The sequence below is a fragment of the Terrapene carolina genome, unplaced genomic scaffold, assembly GCF_002925995.2.
Source record: "Terrapene carolina triunguis isolate 2854851 unplaced genomic scaffold, T_m_triunguis-2.0 Scaffold199, whole genome shotgun sequence".
NCBI classification, from domain to species: domain Eukaryota; kingdom Metazoa; phylum Chordata; order Testudines; family Emydidae; genus Terrapene; species Terrapene triunguis.
The window spans coordinates 425,969-446,819 of NW_020664550.1; the positions used below are offsets into that span (position 1 = coordinate 425,969).

The 20,851-nt window shown below is 40.0% G+C and overlaps 1 protein-coding gene across 2 annotated transcripts; it reads right to left on the minus strand.

Moving 5' to 3' along the window:
- Window positions 1-5,980: 5,980 nt before the first annotated feature.
- LOC113405135 (dual specificity tyrosine-phosphorylation-regulated kinase 3-like) lies at window positions 5,981-17,716 on the minus strand. Of its 2 annotated transcripts, none has more exons than XM_026655232.2 (3): window positions 17,649-17,710; window positions 15,050-15,165; window positions 5,981-8,302 (listed from the first exon to the last, which is right to left on the minus strand). In XM_026655232.2, the coding sequence occupies exons 1-3, from the start codon at window positions 17,686-17,688 to the stop codon at window positions 6,731-6,733; spliced, it is 1,728 nt and encodes a 575-aa protein (XP_026511017.1). In that variant the 5' UTR covers window positions 17,689-17,710; the 3' UTR covers window positions 5,981-6,730. The 2 variants fall into 2 exon arrangements, 1 of the variants encoding a protein (XP_026511017.1); XR_003369949.2 differs by lacking the exon at window positions 5,981-8,302 and adding an exon at window positions 11,172-11,247 and having other exon boundaries at window positions 17,649-17,716.
- Between the last annotated feature and the right edge of the window lie 3,135 nt (window positions 17,717-20,851).

Genomic DNA, 20,851 nt, shown 5'->3' on the forward strand with positions numbered 1-20,851 from the left:
GTGCTAAGCAATAACTCACGTGCCAAATTGACTGCAGTTGCATTTTTAAATCACTTTGTGATAAATGGTCCCACTATGTGTAACAGCAATGCCTTCTTATTATGCAAAGAGTGAAACGCTGAGCCTATTGAACCCAAAGAAATATCGCTAAATGGAAAAATAAATCTATCCATCTTCTGCCTGCCCAAGTGATCTATGACTGTCGTCTTAAATGTGTAATTTTTCTCTTTAATAATCCAAGATTAATTAGTGAATGCTAATTTTTCCACAGTGGAAGCACATATCTCACATTACAAATTACAGGCCAGATTGTGAATTTCTTCCCTATATTGGCAAGTAACTACTCAATTAATTAATTTCACAAAGACAGATCCAGATCTTATGTTGACATTCCTTAATAGGTCTAAGTGAAGCCCCTACTGATGTTTAAATGTAGCTTTAGTATTTAATTCCTTGCTTCCTTAAGCTGCAGCATTAAACAAAATTGTTTGCTAGTGTATAGTACTGCACATTATAATTGCTCTCAATTTCAGAATTTGTCTAATAATATTGTGTCAACACACAGTACGACAGAGTGATGCAAAATATCTTAAGGGACACTAGGTATGAGAATACTACAAACTCATGTAATACACTCATTGAAAAACATTGCTAACAGTGAAAGTCCTACCAAAACAAATGCTCTTGGCAGACAAGTGGAGCAGGAACTATTTAGTTATGAAAAAAAAAAATCTAAACTATACTCAATTTTCAATGGGTATTTATTTTACAACAGGCCTAGGATTGTAAACAGTTTTATTTTAATAAAACAAACTTGTCATTCAATGGAGTTATATAGTGAAGGGAAATCCCCTCACTCTCCCCTGTTGTAAAAGTCTCCTAATTGAAGGCTATCCTTAAATCAATCATTAGAGAACTAATATACTTTTCTGCTTTAGTTCAGTTGGTTAAATTGGTCAATAATGGGCAGTGACTAATTTTCATGAAAATTAAGTGCTTCTTTATGAAACATGTAGGATTTAATCCTGTATTCGGTAGCTACGTAGGTCTTTTTATGGCACTGTGACTTCAGCTTCAAACTATTCCAATATCTCACTGGGTAGCCCATTGTACACAAATGTAGGTTTCTATTAAAAGCAAATCTTTCCTAAGTAGCTATTGCTGGATTTTTCCTTCCAGCCTAGGGATTAAAGGGATTCTGCCTCCACAACAAAAACCTCCAATGGATTAAATAAGAAAGTGATGACTCAAGAATGCTATGGCAAAACTTTGAGATGTTCAAACGCAGCACTGCTAATAAGAACATTTGTCAGGTCATTCACGTTTAGCATGAGCATATTGAAACTGTAGGTGTCCACAACACGTTTTCCTCTGGTTCAAGGAGAGGAGTTTAAGTATACAGCAAAGGTGAAAACTTCCAGTCTGAAAAAAGATTTTTAGGTTCAGATTCAGGTAGTTGATATTTTAGTTCCTTTCCCTCGCAATTACATTACAGCTTGCTATTTTTATTTGTGGCTGTTGGTTGGTTGGTTGGTTTGGTTTTTAGTATAATCATAGCTTGCTTCCCTTCTCACTTAATCTTCTCATTCCCTCCCTCTGCACACAAAACATGCCACATTTTACCACGTGGGAAATGTCTCCTGTAAATGCGGACATTTTTCAATAGCGCTCTAGTTAAGTACCACAGAGAGTAATAGTGGCCAATGCAAGTTAGGTGACTTTTAAAAAAAAGTCAAGTATTTCTTTTAGAAATTTGCAGAGACTGTTGCTAAAGAAAATTATGTATTTATTTAAAAAAAATGAACTGAAGTACAATTTTAGGAAATATTTGTTCATTACATTTACATACAAAGTTTAAAACTGGCTTATTTCAAAAGTGTTCCTTCACAAAGAGAAAATGTTAAGTTCACATGCACCTTACTGTTTTCTACATTCGCCACCATATTACACCTCATAACAATTCACAATAATAAAAAGGCTAACCTGTAAATTCTTTAGACATATTGACATTTAGTATGAACAGCTGCAATGTATAAGAAACCCTGATTAGTAATTTGATTTCACTGAGACAAATGTAGGCTCGTAAAATAATAAGGCACAGTTCTATGAACAGGGAACATGGTTTGTTCTTTCAGCAACACAGACTTCAACCAGGTAGCTAATTTATAAGGGTGTTATTTGGTGTAAAGTAAATGCACCCCGTTTAAATGCAGATAGAACAATGTTCTCCTATACAAGACTGTTCTGAGGAGCCAAGTGTTTTGCATGTTATGGTGGGAGTTGTAATTAGAAGCTATATTTAATAGGACATCAGGGGAGTTTTATACCAGACTAGATGGGGGTTCTTCTAAGGGAAGTATGATTATATATAATCATACTATATGTGTATACACATATACACACACACATATGTATACATAAGCTCAATCTCTCTGCCTCCTTATTAAAAAGAGCAGCATGATAAAATCATTGAAAAGAGCAGGGGTATACCTTGTATATCAGAACTCAGAGCCCAATTTTCATAATTGCAGAGCACCCAAAATTCCTACGGAAGTTTGAGAGCTGTAGGTGCACAGCAGCTCAGACAGGGCAGGTCGAGGAAATCAGATTCACAGATCGGTCTATTAAAAAAAAAAAGTTTTGGGTACACAGCCTCTGTCTTTAATCTTGTTACATAGTGCATTAAAGTACTGCAAATATTTCCATATTATTTTGGCTCTTCACTTCCACTACAGCATTAAAGACTTTGTCAGGCAGGGGATTGGCATCTCTCGTTTTCGACACAGAGCTTTGGGTGCAGAATCAGCCTTTTGCTTGTATGGCTGGGATTAGTAAGACACTGCTGAGATCATCATGTATGTGCTTCACAACCAAAATAGCCATTACTAATGAGGGGGGGATGGTTGTGGTTTGTAGTGGGTGTCTTTTTAAAGGACCCAGGGTTTATTCAGAGGTAGTTTTCAGAGGATCACTGTAATGAAGCACCAGTAGTATTAGTTTACCATTAAAAAGATACTAGATTTTTTTTTTTTTACCGCCGCCAAGTCCAAAGGGATCACAGTCAAAGTGAACTATACCAGATTTTGACTAACACACCCACAGTTCCACAAAAATTCTCTCAGAATGCAAACCCCTTTTAAAAATGCCTTCCAATTAGTTTAGATTCTTAAATTGTCACTAGATGAGATGTCTTTCTCAAACTAGGTAGGAAGAAAAAACAAAAATTCTAACAGTAACTGCAGCATGTGGAAAATGACAACTGTATGGAATGATCAGTATAAAAGTGAAAAACACTTTTTCAGTAATCAGTATTAGTAAGAGCAAACCTATGAAGGAACATAACATAACCTTGAGTACTAAATGCAGGTTGTGTTTAAATGTTTGCATCTGTAATGGAAGAGTAATACTCCACTGCCCACCTGACTTTTAAAATAGAACCATGTTTATCCTTGCATCTTGGATAGTCATATTATGTTTGCCGCAGTGTAAAAGTAAACAGTTGTATGTCACATGTGATGCTTGTGTCTTATTATTCAGTAATTTAAATTAAAAATATTGCTAAATTAAATTGCTACAATCCACACTTCTTAAAAGAGGATTAAAAACCACACAATAAACAGCCCGTGTTATTTACAATACAGAGTCTACATTATGTGTTGTAAAACATAATGAACATTATAAGGAAGTTTTAAAAATGAAGCTTGGACTAATCCATTAAAAATTCTTACAAATTTGATGTTATGGTTTTACTATAAACCTCAATAAATTACATTTGTTTTGTGTTAGAGTCACAGGTGAACATGATTTAAATTACAGTAGAACCTCACTAATGCCTGGGAGACCCACTGGGATCTTGCTGATTTGCAAAATAGAGAAAACAACAGAGGACAATGCATCAGTACCAACAAAAAGCTACTTTTTCCATTTTAAACACACTTAACATACTAGGTAATCTGTTTTTACTTCTCTGCTACGTCTATACAGACAAAGGCCTTTATCCAACAAGGTACCTAAGCATGTTCCTGATTTTAAACATGTGAGTAGTCCTAATTAAATGGGACTACTCATGTGCTGAAAGTTAGGCATGTGATTAGGTACCTTGCTTAACTGGGGTCAAGGTGAACAAATGTTTCTGGTAAAAGTAGTGGTATTTTTTCTGCCATTGTTATATTTCCTGCTTTATAACACGCATTTCAAATGACAGCACTGTATCTATACAAGAAGTGTAACATTAGAGGCCATCTAAACTGGTAGCTACGGTATTCTTGGTGAAGTGACACTAAAATAATCTTGTTTCATGCAGTACTTTAACAGATCAAAAACCTCTGGCATCAAGGACCGTGTTCATTGCTCTCTAGAGCAGACACTTGTTTTCTACTGTATGTATGGTGCCCTAATCCTTAAAGGAAGTTTATAGGTGCTATCATAATATAAATAGCAATAATGATAATTTGTCCTCATATACGTAATATTCTCTTTTTCATTTGTCTTGAATATTCTTCCATGGCTCCTGTGGTGTTTCTCCAAAGTTTTCATTCACATTGTGCAAATAATTACTCTTGCTTCTGAAGATGCTCCATATGTATTCAATTCAGCTAAAACCATAGGCATCTTATAGCACTTATTAAAGTGTGCTTGCTTGACTTTCCATTCAAATAAAAAATTACTGTAGCCAGCCATTTGAGGAAGATTGCTATAAAGTGCCACATGACCATATAAGGACCACATGTAGTGGCATTTGAGACATATTAACCAATGTATGGATAAATGCTAAGCTGCATTACTTTCAGTGAATGTGATTATTAAGCTTATTGAAGAAAAATTACAACAAAATTTAAAAGGCCATGTACTGCAGAACCCTTAATATAGCCAACTTCCTAGGGGAAAGTTTGGAATTTAGAGATCAGAATAAATATATATCTAATTTGTGCTCTGTCTTCTTGAATTTTTACAATGGTATGCACCAAACAGTTTGAGGGCATTTGCCACCACCATTGAGCCTGATCCAAAGCCCCTTTTTGCCTAATTTTGGTCCTGACCCTGCGATATGCTGACAGACTTGCAGGACTGGGCCTTTTATCATCAAACATTTTACAGATAAATACAACTAACTGCAACAGAGCAAAAAATGCATTTCCGTCTTCTCAGAAAGAGAGTCTGGGATTTAGCTGTTTGGTCAATATATCTTGCAAATCACACCAATAATTCCTTTGATTAGGTAACCAAGAGTTTCCCTGTTTTAACATAAACCTGCTCTAGAGAAACTTGTTAAATTTAAAATGCTCTGTTTGTAAAAGCTCTAAAATTGTATTTAAAACTCTGTTCAGTCACTTGGCAAGGGATCAGATGTTTGCGTAACTGAATCCTCCTGGACCATGGGGCTCTGAGGAGTAATAATCTTGACAAGTTGTGCTGCTGTCTCTATTGGTCATAACAACGTTTCACATTCTTGCCAGGGGGAGAGAGAGAGAGAGAGAGAGAATGAATCTATCTGAAGCACTCAAAACAGCATCTGAGGCATCTCATTCTTTCAGTCACCTGCTAGGACACTGCTAGAAACAAAGCAATTTTCCCCCCCATACAAACTTGCATTTCAATACTTAAATTTATTACTCTTTACCAAATCTGACAATTTGTGTTTAAAAAGATCTCAGGCCACTCTTTCAGCGACTAACCTCTGGTTACAGTCCTGACCCTTAAAAATTCTACTTATCTAGCAAAAAGGAGTGACTATTTTTAAAATGATTTCAATGTTATTCAATGGAATTCACCCTGCAGGACAGAAAAAAAGACTTTAAGAGCCTAGTACTGTAAACATTTCTAATGGCAAGGGTGCTTTATTTTGGCTGGGCATCTTCATTTTGGGAGGGATGGGGAAAGAATCAGTTAGCAAAAGTGTACATTAAATTTAAATCAAAACAATGTTTTCAATAGCCCTGAGCAAATTATACTTCATGTTACGGTCCAGTTCTGCTCCTGTGCACGCCTGCAACTCCCATTGACTTCAGTGGGGGTAGCGAGTGCATATCCCAGTACAGAAGTTGATCCTAGCAGGTCTACACACAACTGATGTGTCCCTAACTACTTGTATGCTCCTTTGAAAATCCCAGCCTAAGAAATTTAGGAATGCAGCAACTTGGATCCCTATATGCCAGGAGCCCTCCAAAATGTGTAAGGGGAAAGCATTCTGTAGGGAAACCAAATCATTCAAATATAAATTTGAAATTGGCAAGTAACATTCTCACTTTTTAGATTAAAACACTTGTGCTCTTGACAGTAAATCTGTAAAATTTCATCCAAATTTAAGACGTTCACTTGGGGCTTAATTGAAAGCAGAGCTCGTTCTATCCAACAGAATACAATTTTAAATGCTTTTTTCTTGCTGTCTTGTGACAAAGCATTTGCTAACTGAAACTGTCCTGATAAGAAATGGTTTGATTCTTTTTTAAATAGTGCTATTAAACACAACTGTAAAAGCATGTAATCTCACTGACCAGAACAGATGTGTTGACCTATCAAGTGATGTAATATGCACCACACTGCAACTGAAACAACTTGATAAAACAATTAGCCCTTGAAATGTTTATATTTTGATTCATCTTTTTTTGTACAAGATTTAGTGTTTAATGAAAAGTAAATCCATTAAAAACCTCTGCATTTCACCACCTTACACGTTTCTAGCAGATAATAAAAATACAAGGTATGTATTCTGGGAATACATAATTTTCTATTAACTGACCAGTTTTGGTAGTACAGTGCATAGAGGTATACTGCCATTTGATTCAGATGTTAAATTAGCCCTCAGTTTGTTTGCCACTCCAACTACTGGAGGCAACTTAGAACCTATTCCTGGGAAGGAGCTTGTGTAGTTAGATATCCGTTTACCCATGCTTTTATCAGTACTGGGTGGTTTGGGCATTCGCTTACAAATCCAAGGGTGTCTTAAAGCTTGACTTGGAGTCATGCGTGCAGAAGGATCCCAGTTAAGACATTCTTTTAAGAATTCTATAAACAAGGGGTCATCACAGCCTTTCAACGCTGTCACCCAGTCTTTGTTGCCTGGAGCACCACGCATTTTACCCCTGCGTGATCTACTGCCATTGAGGATCACTTTCCCATCTGTATGTGTAGTTGCAGTGCAGTAGCGAGGATGACCCTTGGAGTTGATGAAGTTCTTGGCTCGCTTGGATTGATCCAAAAGCTTCTGAGGTGGCATTCCAAGAAGCTCCATCATACAAGCCAGTTGGTCTCCCTCATCTTCTCCAGGAAAAAGAGGATATCCAGTCAACAGTTCCACCAGAATACAACCAAAACTCCACATGTCTATGGGCATCCCATAGCGACTTCCCAGAATGACCTCTGGGGCCCTATAGAATCGAGACTGAATATATGTGTAGACTCTTTGGTGCTCAAAGCAGCTGGACCCAAAATCAATAACCTTGATGCCACTCCGCCCTTGCTGTTTTAGAAGTATATTTTCTGGCTTCAGGTCACAATGTATGATTTTGTTTTTATAAAGAGCCTCCAAACATTGTAATATAGAGTGGGCAAACTTGCGTACCAGCTGCACACTGAACCCTTGAAATTTATTTCTTTTGATCAGCTCATACAGGTTCATGCTCAGGAGCTCAAAGGTCATACATATGTGGTTCCGAAAGGTGAAACTTTCTAGCATGTGAATAACATTCATGCTGCCAGTTTTATCCTGTTTCTTGAGATGCTCCAAAATCCGAATTTCCTCTGCTGCTTGACGGTGAAACCTCTTCTCATTGCGAACCATCTTTAAGGCCAAATGCTGGTGGAGTTTATGATCATAAACTTTAGCTACTTGTCCAAAACTGCCCTTTCCAATTATTTTAAGTACTTCATATCGGTAAGCCAGATGGTCATGAGGCACATGAATGTATCCACCTTGGTCATCATCATATCCTCCATTGTTGGGGCCACCGACTACTCCTTGCCTCTTTTTTGCATTTGGACCCACAAAGTAAATTTCAGAAAAGTTACATATTTCTTGCTGCTCGTAAGCAGATAACTGATGTTTATATTGCTTCACTGCTTGCTCTGGAGCCTGAGAGATAGCTTTGCGCACTTTTGATGAACTTCCACAAGATTTGGCTGTGCTTAAGCTGTCTATACTTTTATCTTTTGACAGGGAAGGAAGAGATCTTTCGGAACTACTGATTCCTGCAGACTGAAGAGTACTGCTCCTCTTATTGCCAGAGTCCTCAAATAGTTGCTCAACTTTGACCTGACTTCCAGTCAGAGGATGATCTTTCATAGTGAATTTGTTGCTAGTAACCTATAGGGATGAAAAAAGCCAATCAATTTTTTTTTTTAAATGGATAGAATAAGATTAAAATACCACATAAAACAAAATGCTTTGACTTCAGCATTAGGTTTGCATTTATTTTCACAATGCAGATGTATTTTAAATGTACTGCATAAATTATATTATCTATTCTAATCTGAGTTATATGCACTGCCATACACGTGATTGTACACCAAATGCAATGAACTTTTTGAAAATGGAGTATGTATAAATATACTCTATCTTCTAGTTCAGAAAAGGCAAACTTTAAGCAGACTTGCACAAATGCCTATCCCCACTAGCATGCATCTAGTCAGCAGAAGGGCAGGTGGTGCAGCCCAGTATCGCTATGTTTAGTCTTGGAGGTGGGTGCGGCAAACATGACCCAATGACAGATGCAGCTTGCACCTGTTTGAATATGCAACCTAGCATGAATGTGTGCAGAGGGGGGAGAATATTACATGGACAAGTGTGCAGTGGGGAGACAAGGGATCTAGAGTAAGAGGGATAGGGTTGAGAAATCCACGATGGATGGGGTAAAAGGACGGGAAAAAAGGAACAACAGCAAGCAAGAGGAAGATGACAAAACAAGATAAAATAGGCTGTGTTTATGCTCAAATATGTACCCACAACTCCCATGGACTTTAAAGAGGGTCACATTACTGTGTCGGACTGCAAAAATGGATACAGTGTGTATCCCCACGAGTACCAGCTTCCATCAAGTTTCTTTCCTTTTTCCTCCCCGTCTAGTGTTCTAAAACACAACAGTTCTCCACTCACTGCTCTAAGCTAATTTGGGCATAAATATTTTCATCTACCAAGAGATGTTAATTTGTTGCAGACAGAACATTACAACTAGTAGGAAAATATTGCGGAATATATTTAAGACTTGTCATTTTTACAGGATTAAAATTAGCCAATGCTGCGCTCCCTGAAATTCCGTCCCTTCCTTTAAAGGCAATGCACTCATTCACGATTATTCCTCCTTTCATTTCCCCAGCATTCTACACTACAAAATCGCATGAGATACTATCCTATGCAATGCTGAAAAAGTCAGGACTAGTGCAGCAACATCTGTTTTCCATTCTGGCCTTTAATCTCAATAAAGATGTGAGACATGTGCCAAGCCCAGTCCCTGAAACTAAAATAGCTGCTTAGCAATCAAGCAAAAGTATAAATAAACCTGTAGCTCCAGAGCAATAACATCCAATTACTTTTTAGTTACATACAATCCACCATCTCAACACAGTCAGTAAATAAGAGCAATGATTATGTTTGCCAAAAACAACTTCGCAAATATCCCCCGTCCTGGTTAAGAGTCAATTTGCTGGCTCTGCACTGAAATGTTAGTGTGCACTTCATGACAGGAGCCTGGAAAATGCAGGCTTCCTCTAGGAGCCTGTCTCAGATCAGTGATGATTAGGCCTTTGGAATCTCCCTTTTATTCAGTGTTCTGTCTGCCCAGAAATGTGGACAATACATTGTAAGAGACACACCTTTCCAGGAACTCACTGAAAACATACAATAAACACTTTATTCTTTCAGCTTGTGGCTGAACTGCTGAGATAAGAGTGAGAGATACTATAAGATTCTGAATGACAGGCATAGAGAATGAAGGGCAAAGAGATCAAAATGGTAAATTTGCAAATGAACAGAGAATCCAGACTTGGAACAAGGTTCAGTTTTTGTTTTGGGGTTTTGTTTTCTTTTTGTTAAGATGTCTGAAAAACTGTTCTCCTACCTCCATAGCAGAAATCTTGTGTGTGACCATGTCTTTTTTACTTTGACTGCAATCAGAATCTGATTAAGCACATAGCCCTAGTCCTTGAAAAGTCTACCTGTACTACAAGAAAGGATATTCTTTGTACTAGAACTCTGTGTTATTTAAATTAACTCACCATGGAGGCAGGAAGGATTGTAAAGGGCCAGGACTGTATGTGCTATAGTGAACTTCACTAAATTTCATCTTCCATCAAGCAATGCCTATTTATCTAGCTTTATGAGGTTCCTGCAAAGTTCCTCAGTCTTCTTTAGACTTTACAAATAACTGTGTGTCATTTGAAAGTTTTGCTGCCTCTCCCTTTTCTACATCATTAATCCTAAATAAATGGTCCTAGAGAAATGATTACGCAAGAGAATTAGAACTTCAGGTGAGGAATAAGCAGCAGGAACAGATGAATTACCCATAATAGTAAGGGAAGAAAAGCCATTGAATGAGCACTTCTGACCATATCCTTTTAACAGAAGGCTTTCAGAGCTTTCACTTAAGATAGCAGCAGCTATTTAATGGTCCATTGCAGAATACTTATGTCAGGTGTTTGAAACACTTTATTGGAAAGGTCTTTAAGCCCGCTGAACTTGACTTGATTTTTAAAGGTGAAGTCAATTTGAGTACATGATATTATATATTTTACATACACACAAAACTGCTTAGAAAAAGTTCAGTATTTTGTTTCCAGCATGACCTTCATCTGACACGCCTCCCACCAGGATGTAAAAGGAGGTTGGGCTGAAAAGCAAAACACTGAACTTTCTCTAAATTCAAAAAACATTTGTAAAAAGCAGCAAGATTGGTAGTTAACTCTTTAGTGGCATGTTGGGAACAGCTCAAAAATCAAAGCATTTCACAGAGCCTGACCCACTGTTGCTCCCATCCCTGCATTACTCGGGATTCCTTCCTGCGCTTGCCTGCATGCAGCTGCAGTTCCACTCACAAACTACTTGGCCAGTTGCTATGCATTTTTTGTTCTCTTTCGTCCCCTGCCCCCTTCCCAAAATTCATACCTGGAAAACAATTCAGGAATGAAGGTGTTAAGGCAGAGTTTCACCATTTAAAAAAGGCTAATGCACCCGTTAACTTACATTTAAATCTCACATCGATACACTGTCCTGCAGATATCTTATGTTCCTATCCTAGACAAGCTCATCAAGATGCCCTAGAAGATAAATAATCAACTTTGCTTTGTTGTCCTGTAACCTAGATCTGTTCACGAGACATCCTAGAATACAAATAGGGCCTTAGAGCACCACACACACTTCTGTTACAGTGCTGTACAATTAGGAACTAGTGCAACACTTTAAGAGCTAGAATTATCATACTAAATATGGTATAACCATTCTCCAAATGATGATGTACCTCAAAGGGCACTAGCAAATAGTTTTGTCATAACATTTAGGATTCACAAAGAAAAAAGAGGGGGATAAAAAGGAATACAAAATCTAAAGAGAAATGCTTTTATGAATTCTTTGACTATGGTGATCCCTTGTAGGGCTAGAAACCCAAACTGCTGCATTGTGCCAGTACTTGAGAACCAGCAGGTGAAACTGACTAATTCAGTTTCATTGAAGCCAGCACTTGAATCATGTGCTAAAAAAAACAAAACTCTCCTCCCTCCGCCCCAAAAATAAACAGTAAAAATGGTGAAAAGCAAGATTTATTGATTTACTTGTTTATACTTTTTAGTTTTAAGATGCTACAATGATACTAATAAGGGTAAAGGATTTTTTTTAAAATAGTGAATATTATCCCCTTAATATAGACAAAGGTAGTTAAAAATATACAGTATATACTTGTTCATTAGCCCGTTCGTTTATAAGCCGACCCCCCAAGATGGTTAGGTAAAAAGAGCAAAAACTGTATGACCCTTTCATAAGCTGACCCTATATTTCAGGGGTTGGCAAACTCTGGTTCCTGGCCCATTAGGGTAAGCCGCTAGCAGGCCTGGACATTTTGTTTACCTGGAGCATTCACAGGCATGGAGCCCCAGTTTGCTGTTCCCAGCCAATGGGAGCTGCGGGAAGTGGTGCGCCACTTCCAGCAGCTCCCATTGGCTGGGAACGGCAAACCGTGGACACTGCGAGCTGAGGGGCTCCATGCCTGCAGACGCTCCAGGTAAACAAAACAACAATGTATTAGATATTCAATTCAATGATTCCATAGAGTTTAAAATCATCAAATTTTGGTGTAGACCCGTTTATAAGCCGACCCCGGCTCTTTGATGCGTCACCTTTTTATCAAAAATATTCGGCTTATGAACAAGTAGATACGGTATATTGTTTTAATCACCACAAGTGGCAAGGTCTCATCCACAATGTTGTTCGTCCTCATTTACTGGCTGTCTGAGTTATCCTGAAGTCTTCTGACACTTCAGACTACCAATACTGCTGAGGAAATCAGATCTGCTGCATTTATAAGCCCTGCACAACTCACAAAACCCATCTGAGCTTAAAGTTGTGCTGCTATTTTACTACATGCTACTAGCTTCAACTTAGTGTATTAAAAAACAGTAGTATCTGATCAAAAGTTATAACTGCAGAATAATGGCTGTTAAAGGCCTGTCAGATATCTGTGCTGATTCAGTGCATCTCCATGGCAGCCTCAATTTGCAGGGTTCCTCTGGAAAGAGGTACAAAGGGAGCAATTGTACCCCTCTGTACCCAGGTGGGTGAATAAAGCTCTAAGACTTCAAAAAGATAAAAGAGATGTATTTAAGTCAACAAAGCCAGATAAAATTCACCATAGAGTACTTAAGGAATTAGCTGAAACAATCTCTAAACCATTAACGATTATATTCAAGAACTCATGGAGGACAGGTGAGGTCCTAGTGGGCCGGAGAAGGGCAAACATAGCACCTATCTTCACAAAGGGGAATTATACACCAGTCAGCCTAACTTCGATACTCAGAAAGATACTGGAACAAATGATTAAACAAGCAATTTGTTCAAACCTGGAGAATAAGGTGATAAGTAATAGCCAATATGGATTTGTCAGGAACAAAATATGCCAAGCCAAACTAATTTCCTTCTCTGACAGGATAATGGGCATAGTGGATGCATGAGAAGCAGTAGATATATCTTGTCTTTAATAGGGCTTTTGACACAGTCCCATACAACATTCTCACAAGCAAATGGGGAAAATATGGTAGATGAAATTACTATAAGGTGGATGAAGACCACCAAGCTGGGAAGGGTTGCAAGCAGTTTGGAGGATGGGATTAGAATTCAAAATGACCTTGGCAAATTGGAGAATTGGTCTGAAATCAACCTTCTTCCAATGGCTTCATTTTATAAGCCAGGGACTGCACAGTTTACTTTTGCCATAAATTAGCTGTCAGCAGCCAAGAAACTTGATAAACAACACAAATGATACTCCACTGAAGATTTCTCAGAAAAACTTCATTATGAATAAGAAGGAAATGGCTAGCCAGTTTGCTAAATGTTTTGCCCTTCCAAGTGTCTCAACTGTTACTTTTACAAACTAAATTAAAACTGTGTGTCTCTGAAAGCAGAAGCATTTAGTTTACTGTATATAACTAAGTCTGAGAGGAGAGACAGTTGAGAGTACCTGGAGTTTTCAATACGAATGCAATTTTATATGTCAAAACAGAAAATGTTGAAGAAAGGAAGACAAGTATCTCTTCAATCTAAATGTTTTCTCATAACTGCTTAAAATTTTCATTTCCACATGCATTCCTAATTCCTGCTGAGCAGGACACTACTAAGTATTTGTTTTGTTTGGCACAAAGACAAGGCTTGGCATTTTACAAACAAATAAGAAAACAAAGTCCTTGTCCCAAAGAACTGACAGTCTAAACAGACAAAATACAGATGAAGGAGAAAAGAAGAGATGTGACACACAAGCAAAGTGATCAAGGGGCTATTTTTGGCATGTGTCTTGTTAGTTCCAGAGTTGATTTTAATACAGTTGTGAAAATGTCTGGATATGTTGTAAGTTAGATATAGCACTTTATATCTCAGGAAAACTGCACAACCATTAATTATTTAAACGATTATTTAAAAACAGCACCACAGCTCTTTTGTATCAATATGCTCACACATATCTCTCTCTCACATATAGGCACCTCAGTGTTTGAGGACGAAGGCCAGTCAAATTAACTGCTGGCATAAATGATCTCAACTCTATTGACTTCTCAATATGTTCATTTTTAAATTTGTCCCTTCATCTATCCCATTTCTTCAATCTGGCTTTTAGCCAAAAATTTTCAAGGAGCACAAGATTTCAGACAAAATTCAACTGGAGCCTAAATATATTTCCAGACCATTTTACAGTATGACTGTTACATGGCTGAATATGACTGCTACAGTCCAGCTGAGACAATTAAAGAAAGGATCACATGATTCAAAACTTCTGTTTAAGAAATGTACAACTTCTACAAAAATACAAATTGAACATCAGAAGTCTGTGAAGTGCTATTTTGCTATCAATTAAAGTGCCAGATAATGCCAGTGCTCCCATGCAAAAAAAAAATTTTTTTATATTACATTGGGTGTATCTACAAATCACACATTTGTAAAAACAGAACTTCTGGTTGTGTTCTACTATTATGCCCCTGTTATTTCCAGTACTTTCATGTGAGACAATAAATATAAGTGTGCACTAGTTAAAGTAGAATACAGCTATGGATTAATAAAGTACCATATATATTAGTATGTGATGTGCTATGGCATGAGGTCCCAAACAGGTTGTAAACTAACTTTCTTGATCAAAGCATGGACAATGGATTATAAATTAGCTTATTCAGAGTTACTTAGCCAGTTCATGCAGAACACCATATTATGTTACCTTTTTTATTGCTAGTTAGTAAAAGCAAGTGTGTTAATGAGCTGTGACAAGGTTATAATATCTAGCTTTATTAATTTACTGTGTGACTACTTAGTTTATATCATTATTTCATTACCAACCAGATCACCAATGCAAGAAGCCAGAAAATTACTCACATTTGATCTCCCAAGTGAAGGAAGTCCAGAAGGGCTGTGTTCTTCATTTGTAGGATCTGGGTACCTAATTTGATCTATTCTCATGTAGGAATCATACAATCCATCTCCAAACCTGGCTGAACACGTCAAATATAGAAGCCAGTTAGTCACAACCGTGTGCACTAATACAGGAAAAGACATTTGTCTCAGCTCCTAAAAATTATCTCATTTGTAATCATTCTTCAAAGTTTTTGCTAAGACAGTCAGCTTTTGCTAATTTATTGGATAAAATACAGCAAGAGCATCATAGCTAAATATTAATGAGCTACTCAACAGTTTTATTTCTTTTAATGATCCTAAGCATTTAGAAAACACTGTGCAAACCTTAGTTTCTGATTCTTTTTTTTTTAAAAAAACTAGGAGCTTCTCTTAAATTAGACTCATCTGTCATTTTTTTGCAGTGCAAAAGCATCCTTAAGAACCTTTAACCAATATCCTATTTTAAGGAAAAAGAAGGATAATCCTGAACTATCTGTATTTAGCGTGGCAATGGAAAATGAGCAGGCATTTAAATACTGGATAAGACTATCCTTTAAAGTAGATTCTCTGTAAATATGACGTGGAGGAATCAAAGTCAATAAATTCGTTGCTACTAACAATGGTTGGCAAAATAATTTTTTTTTAATGATTTCTACAGTAATAGACAAAGTTCTGTGACTGTGCTTAAAATAAAATTGGCTAAAGCAATTAACATTAAAACTCCAGAGTTTTGATCACCATCTGCACTCAAAATGTCAGTGTGAGTTAGACAAAAAGTACTATTTATATCGAAATAATATGACATCCTCTCTCATTGCTATAAATACTGTCCTTCGTATACCAAAACAATGCTCTAAAAAGTTTAACTAATTGGTTTTTCATTTTAGTTCTGCTGACAAAATGCAAAACTCAGTCACTTCTTCCAAACAAGCAATCACAACCAGGAAGTTGGAAATTATATTTAAAAATTCCCAGTTACAAGTTCAAGGCAAAATGTGATCAACTAATTTCATCTGCCACCAGAAAACATGCTTATTCACTGCTGTGTATGAAGAATGAACTACATTTTTTTCACAACAATGTATCACTAGCTTCTTCGTAAACCTGTGTGTTATTAGGAATGTTTTGTACAATATACTGATATACGTGAAGGGTGCTCAATAGTAAATTAATAGTACATTGTATAAGTCACAGAACTGAATGCTAGAACACATATATTTACAGAATTATATAATGCAGATACTGTACAAAATAGAAGAGTAGGAAAATTGTGTTCCTTTTCTTAATCTCTGGAAACTCTCTAGCTTCCTTTAAACTTGGATTCTGAAAAATTACTCTACTCTGTGGTTACTTTAAAGGATAACAAACACTTCAAGCATTAATTGAAAACACAGTCAAAGATATAAAATAAGTTGCCAAAGGAAAAATGCCAGGAATGTTCCTTTCCTTGTGCAGAGTCTGCCCAAGTCCTGATGAAATCTGGCCTGTTTTGAGTCATTTAATCCACATTTGTTTCCCCGTAAAAACACCAGGGATACTTTAGATGGATGCTATACAGATAAAATGTGTTGTTTTAACAACCAATTGCTGTTTTTGCTGTATTCATCCTCCCCTTTTGGTTTAGCAGAGTGAAATGTACAAAGACACAACAGCTACTAAGTTACCAAAAAAAAAAAAAAAAAAAAAAAAAGTAGGCACTGAAAGAAACTCAGCATCATTTGAAATCACCACAGAAGGAAGTTTTCTATTGTTGGCACATTTCACGCCTTGTCCAGAACTGGATTGTTCGTTACAATCTGTTCTCCAGTGCTTTGTCCAGTCCAGTTTCAAAAGTCTCATGTGATGATTAGGCTTCCACTGGTTTCCTGGGACGACGAGTAACTCGCACCCTTAGGAGATGTTTCCCAAGACAGGCTACGTTTCCTGTCATTTGATTTCACTCCCCACCACACTTTAGGTTCCCCCTAGTTATCCCCCCACAGGCGCCTAAGGGATCTCACCCCAGTACTCCCCTGCCCTTGATTATACTCCCAGCTGCCCCCCCCCCCCATTGAACCAACCACTTTTCCTCCTTATTTTTATCCCTCTAATCACTCATCCCCCACCCCGGGGGGTTTCCATCTGTCTGAGCGGATGGGAAGCCCGCCTCCCGCTGCATTCCGGACCCTCCCAGCTGCCCCCACCCCCGGGATCAAACCCCCTCGCCCCGTGGTGTTGTGATCCCTCTACTCACTCCCCCCAGCTCCAGGGGTTCCCCGCCCCATGCTGCCAACGGCCCCCGGGTCCCCCCGGCAGGCAGCCCCCCGCCCAAGTGCATCACCCCCCCGAGGGGTGCACCGCTGGGGGGGGACCCAGGCCGACCCCCCCCCGCCCAAGTGCATCACTCCCCGAGGGGTGCACCGCTGGGAGGGTGGGGGGGACCCAGGCCGACCCCCCGCCCAAGTGCATCGGCCACCGGCTCCCCCGGGCACATGGAGGCGGGGGACCGTGTCTCCTGCCCAGGCCCCGACACGTGGGACCGAGCCGGGGCTGCGCTGGGGCGGCCCCGAGACCCCGGCCGGGATGCGGGGCCCCGCGTTACCTGCGGTGAGGAGCCCCTCCGGCTTCCTGCTCAGCAGCATCACGGCGGGGGGGCAGCGGGCCCCATCCCCCTCCAGGCCCCACACACCGCTCCCCCGGGCTGGGGCGGCTCCTTCGCTCGGGCCCAGGCCGCGGCAGCGGCGGGACCCCGGGCGGTTGCTAGGGAAACGTCCTCCCCGCCCGGCCCGGCAGCGGCCGCGTCTGCGCGCTGAGGGACAGGAGGGGGAGGGGGAGGGGAAAGGGGCGGGCGGGGGGGGAGGAGAGAGGGGGAAAGAGAAGAGAAAATAACCCAGGCTGAACTGGGAGGCGGAGGAAGGAGAATGGGGCTGGGGCTGGGGCTGGCTGGGCCTGGGAACCCTGGAAGCGCCCTGCCTGGCCTTGCCCTGTGCGGTCCCTTCTCTGAGACCCCCCTGGGGAGCAGCGTTTCTGCTTCCCCGCGCAGAGCCCCCAGTCTAGCACACGGCGGGATCTAGGTGTGCCCCAAACTGGGGGGATGTGTGCCCCCCCCACTCCGGTGTGCAGGACCCAGAGCTGCTGCCCTGGACTCACTCAGTGCAAACAAACGTTAACCACCCCCCCCCCCACACACACACACACACACCCAATTAAAAGCTACTGGGGATTAGAAATGGAAAGTTTTCCATTCCATTGACATAACTGCAACTAAGCAAACACGTTTCTTGCTGGGAGAGGCCCGCCCCTGGAGTGTAATGGGGTTTGGCTTTTCTTTTTCCCCTTTCCATTCTTCCTTTACGTATAGCCCCTTTTAACTGCAAAGCCCTGTTCATTTCCTCCTGTGATGTCTACTGTAGGTTGATATCCTGAGATAACAGGGAGAGTGGAAGAGCGGTTAGGGTGCTAAATAGAAACCTGGTTCATTTTTTAGCTCCACCACAGACTCCCTGTGTGACCTTGGATAAGTCTACACTAGAAGTGCTTTTCCGGAATAGCTATACCAGTATATTATACTGTCAAAGTGCTCCTAGTGTGGACACAGATCGTACAGGCAAAACTGCACTTTTGCCAGTGGAGTTTATTCTGGCAACCACTCCTCACCAATGAAATAAACTATACCAGCAAAAGCACAGTTTTGCCAGGGTTTTTTGCCAACACAGCTATTTTGGTCAAGGATCACACTTCCACGCACCCTGACCAACAGAAGTTTGTAGTGTGGACTCGGCCTTAGCCTCTCTGCGACTGTCTTCACTAGCCAAAAAGGCATGTTGTTACTATGGGATAATTAACACAGGTTAGCTACTCCAAGGGAAAAATAGAGCAGAGACAAGGCACTGTGGTTTTACCGTGAGGTGAACTAAGATAAGTCAGCACTATACTGCTGGCTAGGGCTACCTTGTGACAAAAACTACTAGAACCTTGTCTCCATTTAGGATTTTACAGTGAGATAACTAGTATGTATTAGGGATCTTGTACAAAACAAACAAACAAAACTCTTGTGTCAGTGATGACGTCTGACTCCCATCAGTAAAATGAGTCTAATAGCTAGCACTTCCCTACCACACCGGAGTGTTATAAGGATAAATGCATTCAAGATTGCAAAGCACTCAGCTACTACAATAATGGTGGTCAGATAAGTACCTTAGAGAGAGAGAGAGAAACTTTTTAGGGTAGGGAATATGTCTACTCTATGTAAAGTGTTACAGTCCTCTAATGCGTGTTTGAACAAAGGAGACGTTAATGAGCGTCCTGTGTCCCTAACTCTTGGTTTGCTGATGAGGGGAGATATGAATAGTGTTGCAAAGGAAAACCTCGAGGAGTCCTTGTGGCACCTTAGAGACCAACACATTTATTTGGGCATAAGCTTTCGTGGAAGTGGGTTTTAGCCCACAAAAGCTTATACCCAAATAAATGTGTTAGTCTCTAAGGTGTCACAAGGACTCCTCCTTGTTTTTGCTAATACAGACTAACACAGCTAACACTCTGAAAGGAAAACCTGAGAGCCATCTGGCGTTGGCAGCAGGCATCACAACCCTGCCCATATCCCCAGAGGCACGTCATGCATGTGAGAGAAATTGGAGACTCTATTCACACTGAACTGTGATTTATTTTTATAAATCATTATTCAAAACCTTTTAACGTGTACGAGGGCTTCCGTTCTTTTTCCACTGACTGTTCCTGTGTGTGAAGCCATGTGGAATCCTCTATTCACTAACAAAACACGAAAAACGAAAGCTTATGCCCAAATAAGTCTGATCACCACAATAAAGAGTACGTCAGGGAGATCTCAGTGCCTTCCCTTCCCTAAAGTGGGTTGAGTTCAGCAGTTAGGATGAAAAAGGGCAGTGTTGGGCTAAGTCAGAGGAAATTTTACATCTTTAAAACCCTCTGATTCCTGCTCTCAAAAGTGCCTCAGGAAAATGGCGTTGCTATACCACTGTGAGGTCTGCCAGTGCCCTACCAGCATCTTCTATCAATGGTGCCACAGAGAACACAATGAAGGTACACAGAAGTGTATAATAGGAATGCTGACATGGAGCATTGTGGGCACTATGAAACTATCAGTTTTTGTTAGGATGGATAAGGTATTGTTATATTCCCTGTGACTAAGGCCATCTCTCCAGTAGCAGAGTTAAGGTTGTGTGGCGTGTACGGTCTAGAAGAGGAGGTTACCTTAACTGTGCATTTCCTTGTTCTCTAGGTGGGTCTGTGAGGAGTGCATCTGCTAGAAGGAGGCAGAAAGGGGGAAGGGACCCCAGAGTCCCTACCCCACCTCAGTGTAGGGTGAAGGGGCTCTGCGTGCTCCTCTGTAGCATAGGAGACTTGCAGAGGTGTGGAATCAGAAAATCCCATGAAGATTAAAATAGCTTGAAAGAATAGCTCCGAGGGGTGTGAACCATCCCATTCATTGCCGTGGGTGTTCTTATCCCGCATCTCAACTATGGCATGCACTGAACCTGCTTATTCTCAGTTCCCCTGGTCTCAGCATGGTGTGACTGTGGCATGTTTGGCGCATGGTCCAAGAGAGGCCCCAGGTTCAGTGCTGTGTTCCCGTACTGTGCAACAACTTTGCCTGTTTTCAGTTCACCCAACACTTAAGCCCGCTAGTTTCTGTGATGTCCCTTCAATGGGACATCTCACAATGAGTAAAGTGAAGCAGGTGGATAAGTGTTTGCATGATCAGGTCTGTATACTGTCACAATTTTGGAATCCTCTGCAAGTTTATTATGTCTGAACAATATACAGAAG